The sequence below is a fragment of the Symphodus melops genome (assembly GCF_947650265.1).
Source record: "Symphodus melops genome assembly, chromosome: 1".
NCBI lineage: Eukaryota > Metazoa > Chordata > Actinopteri > Labriformes > Labridae > Symphodus > Symphodus melops.
In genome coordinates this window covers 39,413,578-39,426,631 of record NC_136691.1, presented here as the reverse complement: position 1 = coordinate 39,426,631, position 13,054 = coordinate 39,413,578, and the positions used below count along the sequence as shown (strand labels likewise).

Below are 13,054 nucleotides of genomic sequence, written 5' to 3'. Positions count from 1 at the left end.
ACACACACACTCCTGGCCATTAAAATTGCTAATGATTTATAGTGTCTGATGATTTGAGGTGTTGTGGTAGTATCACTGTGGTTCATATCCAAGCAACAGAAGCCTCAGAGGACCAAGCTAAGCTTCTACATGTGCTAACACACACACACACACACACACACACACACAATCTTAAAAACACAAGTGTTCATTCTTGTTCAGCTGCTATAAATTACATGGTTTCAACTTTACAACCCATGTTTGCATTCTCACAATCACAAGCCTATAATCACATCTCTGACTTAACCTGTTGACATTTCAGTAGGTTTCCTCATAGTAAGGGTTGCTAAAAATACGATTTCCACCCTCAGATTCATATGTCAGTATATGTGTGCAATACAAAATAGCACCGGTCACTGGAACGTGACTGAAAACCAGAATGGATCTCACATCTCCGACCGTGCATATCTCTGTCTCCCACACATCTCCCCGCTCAGATATCGCTGCCAATTACCAGCCCACAGATCGCCAGAGAGTGATAGTCCACGAACAGCCAGCTTTAGTATTTCTGACCTCAATCCATAAACATGGGTGAACCTCTACATTTCAAAAATAGACCCGATGACACCCTACACGCTTCAGGTCAAGTTTATTTCTGACCACAATGGAGAATTATTCCTGTTAGCCTGACAGATGCGAACAAACACACACTTTACCAATTGTTTTTGTCTTTAAGAGTAAAACAACAACAGAGATGAGTAAGACAGAGATTGACTTTATGTTCATCATTAGTTTTCAAAAGAAGTCAGTGGTTCCGCCTTTCCAACTCACAAATCAACTTTCAATGTTTATGTCTGTCAAACATGTAAAGGTAATTTAACAATTACAAACAGAAGTACTGTATTCAGCTGAATCATTCGCTCGTTTAGAAAGAGCAACGTTTCACGACAAATGTGATTTTGCAGCACGCCAAAAGCTTCTCTTCTGAAGATAGCCGTAGTCATGAAAGGCTCCCAGCTGTCACATGGGTTATTGAATTAAATTACCTGATTACAATGAACCAGCAGGTTGTGGTTATTCAACAACATTAATACTCACACATTGGAATTGCTGCCTGGGGACAAATAAAGTTTTTTTTTAATTGAATGATGTTTTCTTGATATTCGCTTCCACTTTGTCAACCTCCATCGCTAACTTTACACAATTACTCAATACCACTGCATCTAAACGAAAAAGAATAACACAGCTCTTCTTATGTTGCCATTATAATCATTCTAGAGAATCTGTGATGGCAGACTTCAGCTGTCTCTGAGCATCAATAAAGATAGAACTTTCTCATCAAGCGCTGTTCTTTATGCACCGGTTCAAAAAGCCATACACTTGAGGCCTCCTTTCAAAAGATGACTAACTTGTGGATAAAACATATTTCTTTCTTCACATCTCTCACTCTTATACAGGGTCAGTTATTTCACAGATTGGATCACTAGGGCGTGCTTCAGTTTTTTCTTCTTTTCCGCTGAATATCTGCTCGGCGCTCGGGGGAAGGGGGGGGGGGGCTGTGGTCAATTTACTCATTATGTGCAGGGGGCACAGACACTATAATCAACAAAAGTGTTAGATGGATAAAATGTACTGTGACACATCAGTGGCTGACAACCAGTGATTACCTTGCATTATCTAAAAACAATTTTTTTTAAAAACACGAACATTTAGAAGAATTAAATGAAATGAAGAATAGCTAAGGTTAATTCGAAGTATCCAAGAAAGAAGATCATGTCAAACCCGAAAGTAACCACAACACTCTTTCTGGCTATAGTGGTCTCCATGGTAACAGCTGATGGAGTAATGTGTAAAACTAAAAACAGATGCTCAGAGTTAAGGAGAGATTTTAAATGAAACCTCTTTGTGTTCTATCTACTTATTACAAATTAACAAAGTGTCCAGTATACCTCCTAATGCCTTACTAATGACACCCTGACACCCTCCCAGGCAAGGGGCTACGTGACAACAGCCTTTCCTGTCCCATTTCCCCACCAGCACCCAGCTCATTGATTAATCTTTGGGGCTCACAGGGGGCCTGTGTATCCTCTACACATCTTACCGGTGGCTGCTGAGAGTTGAGCCCCCCTCTCTTGGTGGACCCCCCTCTGGAGCTGAGCCTCTTCCACGACTCTGAGAAACGCCCCCTGGTGGTGGGACGCCCCGGCCCAGATGTGCCAGACGCAACAGATGAATCATCCCGAGTGGAGAACGGCCGGTCCCTTCGCAACTCCCTCCGCTCAGCCCACTTCTTAGAAGCCATTGGTGTTGAAAATGTGGTTGTAGAGGTGCTAGAAGCAGTTCAGCCACACTGAGTCAACAATGCTGGTCTTTTATCAAACTAATGCCACAGGGGGCATCTTCACTTCTTACTCAACTATGCCGCCTACTCAAGTTCCCTGGCTTATACAGTCTCTGTCTCTTCTCTTTCCTGAAGTTCTCTTCTTCTCTGTAAAAGAACATGTACGAGAAATGTCCTACTCCTTTCTCCCAGAAACTTTTTCTCCTTCCCTTCTTTGATGTTTTGAACGACAGATCGTCACGTGCTCCGCTTCACTCCTTTTCTTCCCTGCAGCCTTCCTCTGGGAGGGACAAGAGTCAGAGAGGAGAGGCGACGAAGCAGAAGGTGCTGTCTGCACCCTGTTGCATGTGCTGTTACTGTGGCTTGGTCGTTGATGCTGTTCTCCCTCCTCCCAGTGACAGAGAGAGAGAGGGAGAGAGAGAGAGGGAGAGAGAGAGAGAGAGAGAGAGAGAGAGAGAGAGAGAGATAGAGAGAGAGGGGGAGAGAGAGAGAGAAACAGGGAAACAAGGCAAGAAGAGGAGAGAGAGGAGAGAGAGAGAGAGAGAGAGAGAGAGAGGAAGAAGGGGGGGAGAGGGTACGATATGCAGATTTGGGTGAAATAAAGAAAAGCAGCTTAAAAAAGAGAGCTGAGAAATTACTGGAAGAAATGCGAGTGCCGTGAAGCAGGTGAAGAGAGGGATGCAGAAAAGGTTACCTGACAAGACACCTCAGAGACAGGCAAGAGTCTCTAGGGTTAAGGGTGTCTGTTGAACATTGTGCAGAGCCGCTTTAAGCTGACTGAGACGTATCAAGACCGGCAACCTGTTCACTCAGTTGCTCTCTCACTGTGAACACGGCGCTTTGAATACCAGGAGTCACTCAACCTCAACCCCCCCCCCCCCCCCCCCCCCCCCTTCTCTCTCTGTCTCCTCCTGCTTTTGAGCTTTTGTGCACAGCCTCACTCTCTCTCGTTCTTAATGCAGGGGAACAAATCTCTTTTCTGTATTCTTCTTTGCCTTCATCCACTTTCCGCGACATTGTTCATCGACTCACAAGTGAAGCCGCATGAGCCTCCATTTCTCTGCTGCAGTTGAGGAATAAAGGCTGACAGGTCTGTTATCTGTTTTAAGTTTACCGCTCTATCCTCTGCTTCTGTCCTCCTCACACTTCCACACAGCCTGCAGCAGTGATGAAAGGCACGCAATGCTGCCAAGGAAAACCAGATATTGATTAACTTCTTCAGTGCTTGTGTTATAAAAAAATAAAATAAAAAATGCTTCTGAACTTTATTTTGACAAAAAGTTATCCTGGACGAGAAACCAAAGAAGAGGGACGGATAGAGAGAACAAAGAGATGTGGAGGCTGCAGAGTAAGAGTGGGGACAGTGTCTGAACACCAGGGACCTTGTTGTCACTCCAAGCAACCACTCATGCCATGGGAGTTCCACGTGTATGTATTTATGCACGTTAGACAGTGTGTGTGTGTGTGTGTGTGTGGGAAAGTGAAAGCAAGACAGAAATTCCCTAAAGGATGCAAGTAGAAATAGCTTGCGAGGGAGACGTGGCGAATAGGAGAGAGACCGAAGGATAGATGTAAAATGATAACCAAAACTTTTGATCAAAGCTGGAGCGACATCATGGAGACTTCAAAGTTCAACCTCCCTACTGTACCGAATCACTGACAAAATCATTTACCTTTTGCCAATTACAACATGTTTCATCATAAAATCTGAATCAAAATGCAAGATGTAACACTTAAGCTTAAATTGGAAATGGCTTTGAAGAATGAATTTGCTTCAACAACTCAAGGCATTCATCGTAACTTTGTGCTCAAATATTTGGGCATTTTATGGACAAACCAGAAATGTAGTAGGCTGCAGTCTATCCAAGTGTCCATCCATTGTGAATAAATTAATGCAATGACATAACAATGCAGTCATTAGCTCAGCTAAAATAACAAAGGAGTGGCTTCAGAACAACTCTGTGACCATTCTTGACTGGCCCAGCCAGAGCCCTGACCTAAACCCAACTGAGCATCTCTGGAGAGACCTGAAAATGACTGTCCACCAACGTTCACCATCCAACCTGACAGAACTGGAGAGGATCTGCAGGGAAAAACGGCAGAGGATCCCCAAATCCAGGTGTGAAAAACTTGTTGCATCATTCCCAAGAAGAGTCATGGCTGTACTAGCTCAAAAGGTAATTTTAGTCAATACTGGGCAAAGGTTCTGAATACTTACGACCATGTGATATATCAGTTTTTCTTTTTTAATAAATTTGCAAAAAGATGGGGTGCTGAGTGTTCATGAATGAGAAATAAAATGAACTTTTTTGATTTTAGCGAATGGCTGCAATGAAACAAAGAAAGAACAATTTAAAAGGGTCTGAATACTTTCCGTACCCACTGTATTATGGGCCTTTGTGGTTCTATTACATTTACTTTATACTCTATACATTTAAATAATGTGATTGTGAAAAATAAACTGTCTATGTGTAAATCTAAGTATTCAACTAGAATTAGCCCCACTCTGTAAATGGTTGCTAACTGCTAAAAGCTGTAGCCTACAACTGTAAGTATAATAGAACATAAAGTGTTTTGTCAGCCTGTTACAGCTCTTGATTGAAAGCTTATTTAATTTCAAGAAAATGTGTTGGACCCGTTTTGTGGTTAACTTTATATCTTTGGCACAGGTGTTGTTGAATCCTCATTTCTCAAATTTCTCACAATGTAAAGTGAATGTTCAATAAAACCGATTCTGATCAAGTCCATCACGTTTCAACAAAAACTAGCTTGTGTGCTAATGCTTACCTTCAGCTTAAGTTGTGGCTAAATGACAAGTTTGACAAAACATATCTTAACATAGAAACATTCATTTAAAGTAAACTACTTTCGTGTTGTCTTTTTCTCACCTGACTTTACATTACAGTAGACGGTACTGAGGCGTCCTGAGGTCTACTCATTTCTCCCTGCTTGTCCCTCTTGCACGAGCTTAGATACTGTCTACTGCATGTCTTTTTTTTATGACGCCTATAGGAGGTGCCAGGGCCAAATATGCAGATTTTCTACAGTTGATCCAAAATATTTTAATCCCTAAAGCAAAACCGATCTGCATTTATCAGCTCACTGTACCGTCCATTACAGATGTGAATGCAGTTTCCCTGAAAATAGTATATCTTTTGTTGGATATGTATGAAATGTGGATGGAGTTAAGGGTAGTAACTAGCACCAAACCACCTCTTTCAAATTTACTTAACTCTTAAACACTCTTAAAACAAAAGCTATTATTGTTATTATTGTTATTATTATCATTATTATTATTATTATTATTATTATTAAAACAAATATTAAGAAAAGAGTTGGAGGTTTTAATCAAGCAGCTTTTAGGAAGTGTTACTAATGTGTTTAAAGTTGAGACATTTCTCATATGTCCGCATCTTCCTTTCTCCTGCCTCCCAGAGGCACCCCTTTCTTAAAACATAAGACATCCACCTACACAGGGTCGTGTGGTTGCCATGGTTACTAACCCGAAAAACTTTGAAGTTACATCATAAATGCTTCATTATAACTCTCCTGTGTATCATCATGGGCACTTATGAAGGATTTCACACCATTACAACCATTTAAATGCAAACCCTGCAGCAACACAGACACCTGCAGCACACGCACTGCCAGGTTCATATCTTTGTCCTTTATGTGCACACACACAAATACACTGTGATGCAAACAATGTTACTGGATCAATTATGTATTCCTTAATTGCCAACAATTTTTGTAAAACATTGCAGATGTTGCTGTCTGACAGTGAGCACTAAAGGGATTTTATATTAAAAAACATATGAGAAATGAATTTAAATAAAAAAAGGACAATTTTGGAACAGGTTTGTAATTGGCTGTCTGATCATTTTTATGTTTTATGAGATAGTGCAGAGTTTATAAATAAAAGTGTGCCACTGCAAAAGGAGCAGCCATTAGACACATGAATAACAAAATACTTCAAAAAATGTGTCATTTAGTTTCTAATCTCCCAAAAACAAACATTGTCTTCAATATGTAGTCAATAACTAAATACAAGAAATCTTGAAATGCTGAATTGCTTTGTATCATTCATTACCACAGATATAGCAAAATTAAGGCAAGTTGTGTGTTGTTCACACTCACAGTATGAAAAACATAAACCAAGTTGTATATCAATCTATTAATAGGTAGCGGTGCAGCAGAATTTTCTGACTTATATTATCAAGAGTCTTTTCTAAGTTTGAGCATAGAAATCATCACAGTTTTCTCTGCATTATTGTCACCAGAAACACAAAGCTGCTTCTGTGAAAAACCTCATTTTAACTGAAAATAATACAAAGTGAAAACCTTGATCTTCTTAGACTCAGATAACGTTAGAGCTTTGTACCTGGAAAAGCTGGCAATAAATTATAAGACAGAGCATCTCACTGAGATTAATTAGCCGCAGTAAAAACAGACGTTTAGACAAATTTGAGCTTCCAAAAGCAGTTCCAATCTTAAGCAGCTTACTTTGTGTTTTGTTTTTTTCATAAATTGGTGATACTGAGAAAGAGTAGGGTTTGGGATTTTGTCTCTTGTCAGTTTAATGAAATCAAAATCGGTCTATTTTAGTGCAGAACCCAGCGGAATGAAGGAGTGTTGCCTACCTTCAACTCTGTGCAGAGCGGGGTCAGAACTCGTCTGGTGTGAGATTTCCTCGTCATGTTTCTCTGTGGAACAAAGTGAGGACAGATAATCAGTCAAGACATTATATGTTTTACTTCACATGCTCTTAGCATAAAAAACCTTTTATAAAGTCTGATTTCATTTGTTATATTTGTAACAGCTGAAATAACATCAAAACACAAGATAAGAATTGACGTTTTTCATTGCAGATATAACTTTTTCAAAATGTCAATTCTGTTTTTGTTTTTTATTGGATATTCATTTATTATTTTACAGCTTGTAAGATGTTAGTTTCAAGTGTTGTGAAAATATTTCAGTCTCTGTTAATTAACATCCTTACTAAAATGCAACCACCTACTGCTTGCAATTACTAAGAAAAATAACACCTGGAGTCACACTCTAACGTGTGTAATTATTGGTTTCTATCGGCCAAAAAGAGATAATCGTCCCCACAATTGTTGTAAACAAACACCAGATAAGAAACACAGTACAACAGAGGTACAAAGATACTCTGTTCTTTGGTATACTGTGCATACCAAAGAACAGAGGTCTTTAGTATGCACAGCTTTACTCATACAACTGAAATCATGTGAATTTTCCTCATCTTATTTAAAAGGATATTTTAATCATTTATGTGGAGCCATGTTCTAGAACTGCTCTGTCTCTGCTCATTCTTATACTGACCACACTGTCTGTACCGTGGAAGCATATCCTGATGTATAACATTGTATACTTCTCTAGAAACACATTTTCACTTAATATAAATCAAAGTTTGAGTGACAGGTGCAGGATGGAACCATCAGAACAGCATAAAGAATGTCTAAAAGAAAAAGAAAACACACTGAGTCAGCTGTAGATGTTTACTCTTTTCTTGCCTCTGCTAGCTAGACTTTTATTGAACACATTTTTCATTTGTAAAACATACTAAATATGTTGTTTCTTTTAGTGCATTTCAGACACTCAGATAAATACCCTTAATACAAAATTTAATTGTACTGTTCAAACAAACAGTATTCTAAACACAAACACATGATGTTCAAATCACCTAAATTAGCATTTTGCTACTAAGCAATATTTTCAATGGGAAAAACCCGGTGAACTTCAGGTCTTCAGAAATGAAGCCAATGCGAAAGTGCAAAATCTTGCAGAATGTCGAGTGTCCGCTTGAGGCTGGCTCCATGAGCAATGGAAGTATCATACATCTGATTGGCAAAAAAGCTGTTTTTACAGCAGAAATGAACATGTTTACAGGCTGGTACAGAAAAGGAAATAGCTCAAGGCGATTGGAGTGATGGCTCACCCAGTGATTCATAGGTGAGAAACTGACTTGGTTTTCGATCACGAGTGGACCTCCTAACCTGGACCTCCATACCTGGTATGACATTTTGGAATATTCCATGGGAGCTCGGTTGTGTGAAACTGGTTTCTTCGACATGATACACAGAAAATTTGGAGTGAGTAGGCCTCAACATCTTTAGCCATGAATGGCCAAAATAATCTCTCCCTTGCAAGATGTAACATTCTCTCAGTTTCGCTGGATATATGAATGATACCCCAGAAACTCAGTCAACTTCCTCACCTGACCAACAGTGTGTGGGGTCTAAAATGCTAGGGTTTGGACGGTATCTAGGTTTCCAGGGGTCTATTGTGACTCCTTCAGCTAACATAATCTGGCCCACGTACCTGAGCTTTACAAAGTGTTCTTGGAGCCTGGAAAACTTTTTGGATTGCCTCAACATGTTCAAAGAAAGTTTTTTTTTTTTTTTTTAAAGGTTTATTTTTGGCCGTTTTGCCTTTATTGATAGGACAGTGGATAGAGTCGGAAACAGGGAGAGAGTGGGGAGAGACATGCGGGAAAGTGGCCACAGGCCAGACGCGAACCCGGGCCGCCCGCGCGAGGAGCAATGCCTCGCAACATGGTGCGCGCGCTGCCGCTGCGCTATCGGCGCCACCCAAAGAAAGTTTTTGCTAAACAAAGTATATCATCAAGGTATGGGATGCAACATTCATCTCTGAGGAGCACCAGCAGGTCCTCCATGATCCGTTGAAATTTGGCAGGGGAATTGTGTGTGTGGCAGTGAGTCCAAATGGTGGACGGACCCATTCATAGAGACCTCATGGACTTGTAAAGGCTGCCGTGAGCCCTAAGACACAAAAAACTGGTGGTACATTTTTAATTGATCCAGAATACTAAACCAGGCAGGGGATGTTGATCAGGAACACTATTTTGTGTTCAGGAGGCAGTAGTCAATGCATAGCCATAAGCTGCCATCTTTTCTTGGCGCAGAGCACGGGTATTGGACCTAACTATCCATCATTTTAGCATCTGTAGGCTACATACTCCTTCACCTGTTTAAAGGTGGTTATGGAAAAGATGAGTAGCTTCTTTGAACAGGAAAAATCACATTTTAGGTTGATTGACATTTGTAAACTGGGAATGCATCCGATATCAGTGTTGTTGTGAGCCAAGCTCCAGCTTCTTCATCAGCCATTTTTCTAACTTTAGCCTGTTGTTCGTCATTGAGAAGACTGAGCTCAACTGGAGGTTGCCATGGGAATAAGTCTGTGTCGGTAGGTGTTGAAACAGCACCAATGACAGTTACTGTGTGCTCTGACTTTTCAACCGGGTTCATGTTTATCAACAACAGAATGCAACGACGACGCCTCTCACAAAATGTTTTTTTCAACAGAATACAGTAAATGCTGCCAATGGCTGTTTTCCTGGAATCATGAAAGTGGTTGTTTTGTGTTGTTCTACGTAGGTACTGCTGTATATGGTTTCTTTGTGTTCTGTACATCCAGTAGACCATCAAAAACATCAAGGTCGGAAAGTCATGCGTTATTCACCTTCAAAAAAGGAAGAAAGATTCAGACAGGTTGAAATCAAGTGAGATTTCAAACTTTACCCAGACAACCTGCCAGTCCGTAGGCATTCACATTGCAATGACGGTTTGTCAGAATGAATGAAGTCCACCAGAAGTGCCGTCTTTTCTTCAGGGAGTGGCATTGCAGAGCAGGTTGATGAGGGATCGGATTAACTACTGTGGCTGTTCTTGTGTCAACTCTTCCAGCACAATAAAACCAAAAGTTGCCTCTCCAATGCAAAACTGCTAACTAGAAAATGTAGAGTGATTGAAAGGTTAGGGTCTTCTTCACCGCTGTGAAAACATTGGAGGATGATTTAGCTCAAAACACCATTCCCATCCATATGGTATATCTCACAGATAGTTTACTTAGCTTTTTTGGAATTGAATATTTTGCTATAGCGTTTGTGTTTGTAATGACTGTTTCATTAGTTCAAAAATATTTGTCAGCTTTGTAAATTTCTTTGCCAACTGCTGTATCATGTCTGACTGATTTCCATCTATTTCAACCTGAGTATACCTGGCACATTGTGTTCTTTTGGCAATTGACAGGACACAAGCGACGCTGTCTTTCACTTTTCATCTGTCCAGTCTCTTTTATTTGTGTGTGAAGAAGTTACAGTGCAGCTCTTACTTCTCAACTGTTTCACTCAGCATGATCATAAAGCAAAGGCAAGCGACAATAAAAATCTTTATCACTTGACAGCAAGGCAACCTGAGATGGGATCATCTGGTAATTCTTAGTCCAAGGTATCAGCATAAGTAGATCAGTTCAAGCTGTAGGGCAGAAGTGATCTTGTAACAGGTGTGGGATAAAATAGCATTTTGCTACTAAGCAATATTTTCAATAGAAAAACCCATGTTAACTAACAGAGCTACCAGAAAAGATAATCATTTTTAACTCATACAAAATGCTTAATGTTCTACATAAACAGAATGACTAAATGTATTACTATCATTTACATCGTGTCAAGAGTGTTTTTAACAAACTCAAAATCAGAAAGGAGTGAAACTGAAGTTATGATCATGCGCAAGGCACTTTAGACTACTTAGCATGCTAGCACTCAAAATGTGTTTACACTCTTTACAAACAAAGGATGAACAAAAAAAAAACAATTTAGCCTACTGGATTACATCTAAATCACATAGCTAAAGTTTTGTGTTTTAAACTTTAATAACTAACCTATAGCATACAGTCGCACGCTGTAGCTCGCTTCTGTCAAACTGAAGCAGAGTGCAACAAAGACTACACAGCCCGCTCAGCAGTGTAAGTCTTGCCCCCTTGTGGCATTTTAAGGAACAAATTTAAGATAATCGCTTTCACAAAAATACTGATACTAGAGAATATTATTCATACAAAATAATCAAATACAATTACAAAATGTGACACATTTCTGTGTGTCCCATTTGACAAATAGGCACTTAAGGAAAAAGAAAGTAGGGGGAAAGGTAATAAAGTGACAGGTTAAAGGACAAAAGGCGGTTTATTGTGTTCTAAAATGTGTTTTTTAAACTTGCTACCAAATCATCTACGGTTTTAACAGATTGAGGTAGTTGTGATGACACCAAACAAGTGACACACGGTTTCAGTCTCCATCTGTCACATGTGTTTCCTTGACAAGTTTTGACTTCTCAAGTTATATTACCATGAAATAGATCAGGTCAAACTTTTTATTCACATTCTCCTCCTACTCTCTATTTCCTCTGCAACTATTCCTACTTTCCATTTGTACATTCCTTCAACAATTATTTTTAAACATTCTGCTGAGTGTCTGGCACCGAGCCGCCTCACTGAAATCAGGCGAATCAATGTGGAAAATTGTCGTAATGAATTCAGGATGGTCTTATCCTCGAACATGGATGGTCCTTTTGATAAGTGCTTTCTTCTCACTCTACATAGATAGATAGATAGATAGATAGATAGATAGATAGATAGATAGATAGATAGATAGATAGATAGATAGATAGATAGATAGATAGATAGATAGATAGATAGATAGATAGATAGATAGATAGATAGATAGATAGATAGATAGATAGATAGATACTTTTTTGATCCCGAGGGAAATTCAATAACACATTCACATTCATAATAACACATCAACACCACCTATTTTTATCCACTGTTCTGAGCCTTTATTCTGAAGAAAAATACATTCCTCTCCTTATTGCATCTTCAAGTACCCTTTCACTCCAATGAAATCTAAATAGAAGGTAATTTTATGACAACTAACTGAGCCAAAATATAGGGGCTTTGTGTACCAGCCTGAAGGCATTATATTTGTGCAGATTTAGGTAAAACTAAGCAATGTGATTATTTCAATAGCGGACGAGGGCTGCTGTGTTTACCTTGCTGATAATTTGCCTCTCTCTCCCCTCATATCTGAACACTAATTACTGCTTCCTCTCTCTGTGCGACAGAAAGGTTGGGGATGCATTTTTAAGCAGGCTGATGCTATCAATTATTCACATACAGCATCCACAGACAATATGTGTTTTTGTGTTTGCCAGAATTTGTGGACTTCTCTCAAGTTTGTACAGTAGATATTTATAGATAATACTCCAGTGGAACATTATTGGTCCATGGTTAGAAAGATCTACAAAAACAACACACTGCACGTACAATATGTATAGGGTTTGTTATTTGAGACAGGCCTCAAAAAGACAGAAGAATCCATTTACATACCAAAAAAAATACAACATTAGATTCAATGTTTTGTTTTCTGTTGTTTCAACTGTTCCGTGTCTGCATGTATTTCAGCTGGGGAAATCTCTACAAGCTGTCAGGGTGGAAAAGCAGATGAGCCAAAAGCAAATGCAGCCTCCTGTGGAGAAGTGTCACCAAAACTGTCCATAATGCTGCTGAAACTCCCACGCATCTCACGAGCTGTTTGACAACAGTCAAAATGACAGCCAGCAAACCCATGATATACACAATATGCTCACGAAACGAAGCAATTGTGATTTTTGCGTTTGTGTGTGTGTGTGTGTGTGTGTGTGTGTGTGTTTTAATGATTTACTAGTGCTGGCTCTGTGTACAAGCCACAGACAGTAATGAGGGACAGCTAATCTGTGTGGACGACAGAGACGGACAAGCAAGAGGATAAGTCGCTGTTCGGTAAATCTTGGAGAAAAGACAGTATTCCGTTCACACACATTACAACAAAACCAGAAACTTCCACAATGAATAAACTTTTCCAAAAGGAGAATT

At 39.6% G+C, this 13,054-nt stretch overlaps 1 protein-coding gene across 3 annotated transcripts in view; it reads right to left on the bottom strand.

Moving 5' to 3' along the window:
* Positions 1-5,397, bottom strand: part of trpm3 (transient receptor potential cation channel, subfamily M, member 3) — a 136,864-nt gene extending 131,467 nt beyond the window's left edge. For 2 of the 3 annotated variants that reach the window (XM_079347712.1, XM_079347713.1), the window contains exon 1: positions 2,081-2,833. In XM_079347712.1, coding sequence (XP_079203838.1) covers positions 2,081-2,281 — 201 coding nt within the window. In that variant the 5' untranslated portion in view covers positions 2,282-2,833. Of the gene's footprint in view, positions 1-2,080; positions 2,834-5,208 lie in introns of those variants that run through there. The other variant, XM_079347711.1, reaches the window with a different exon arrangement.
* Between the last annotated feature and the right edge of the window lie 7,657 nt (positions 5,398-13,054).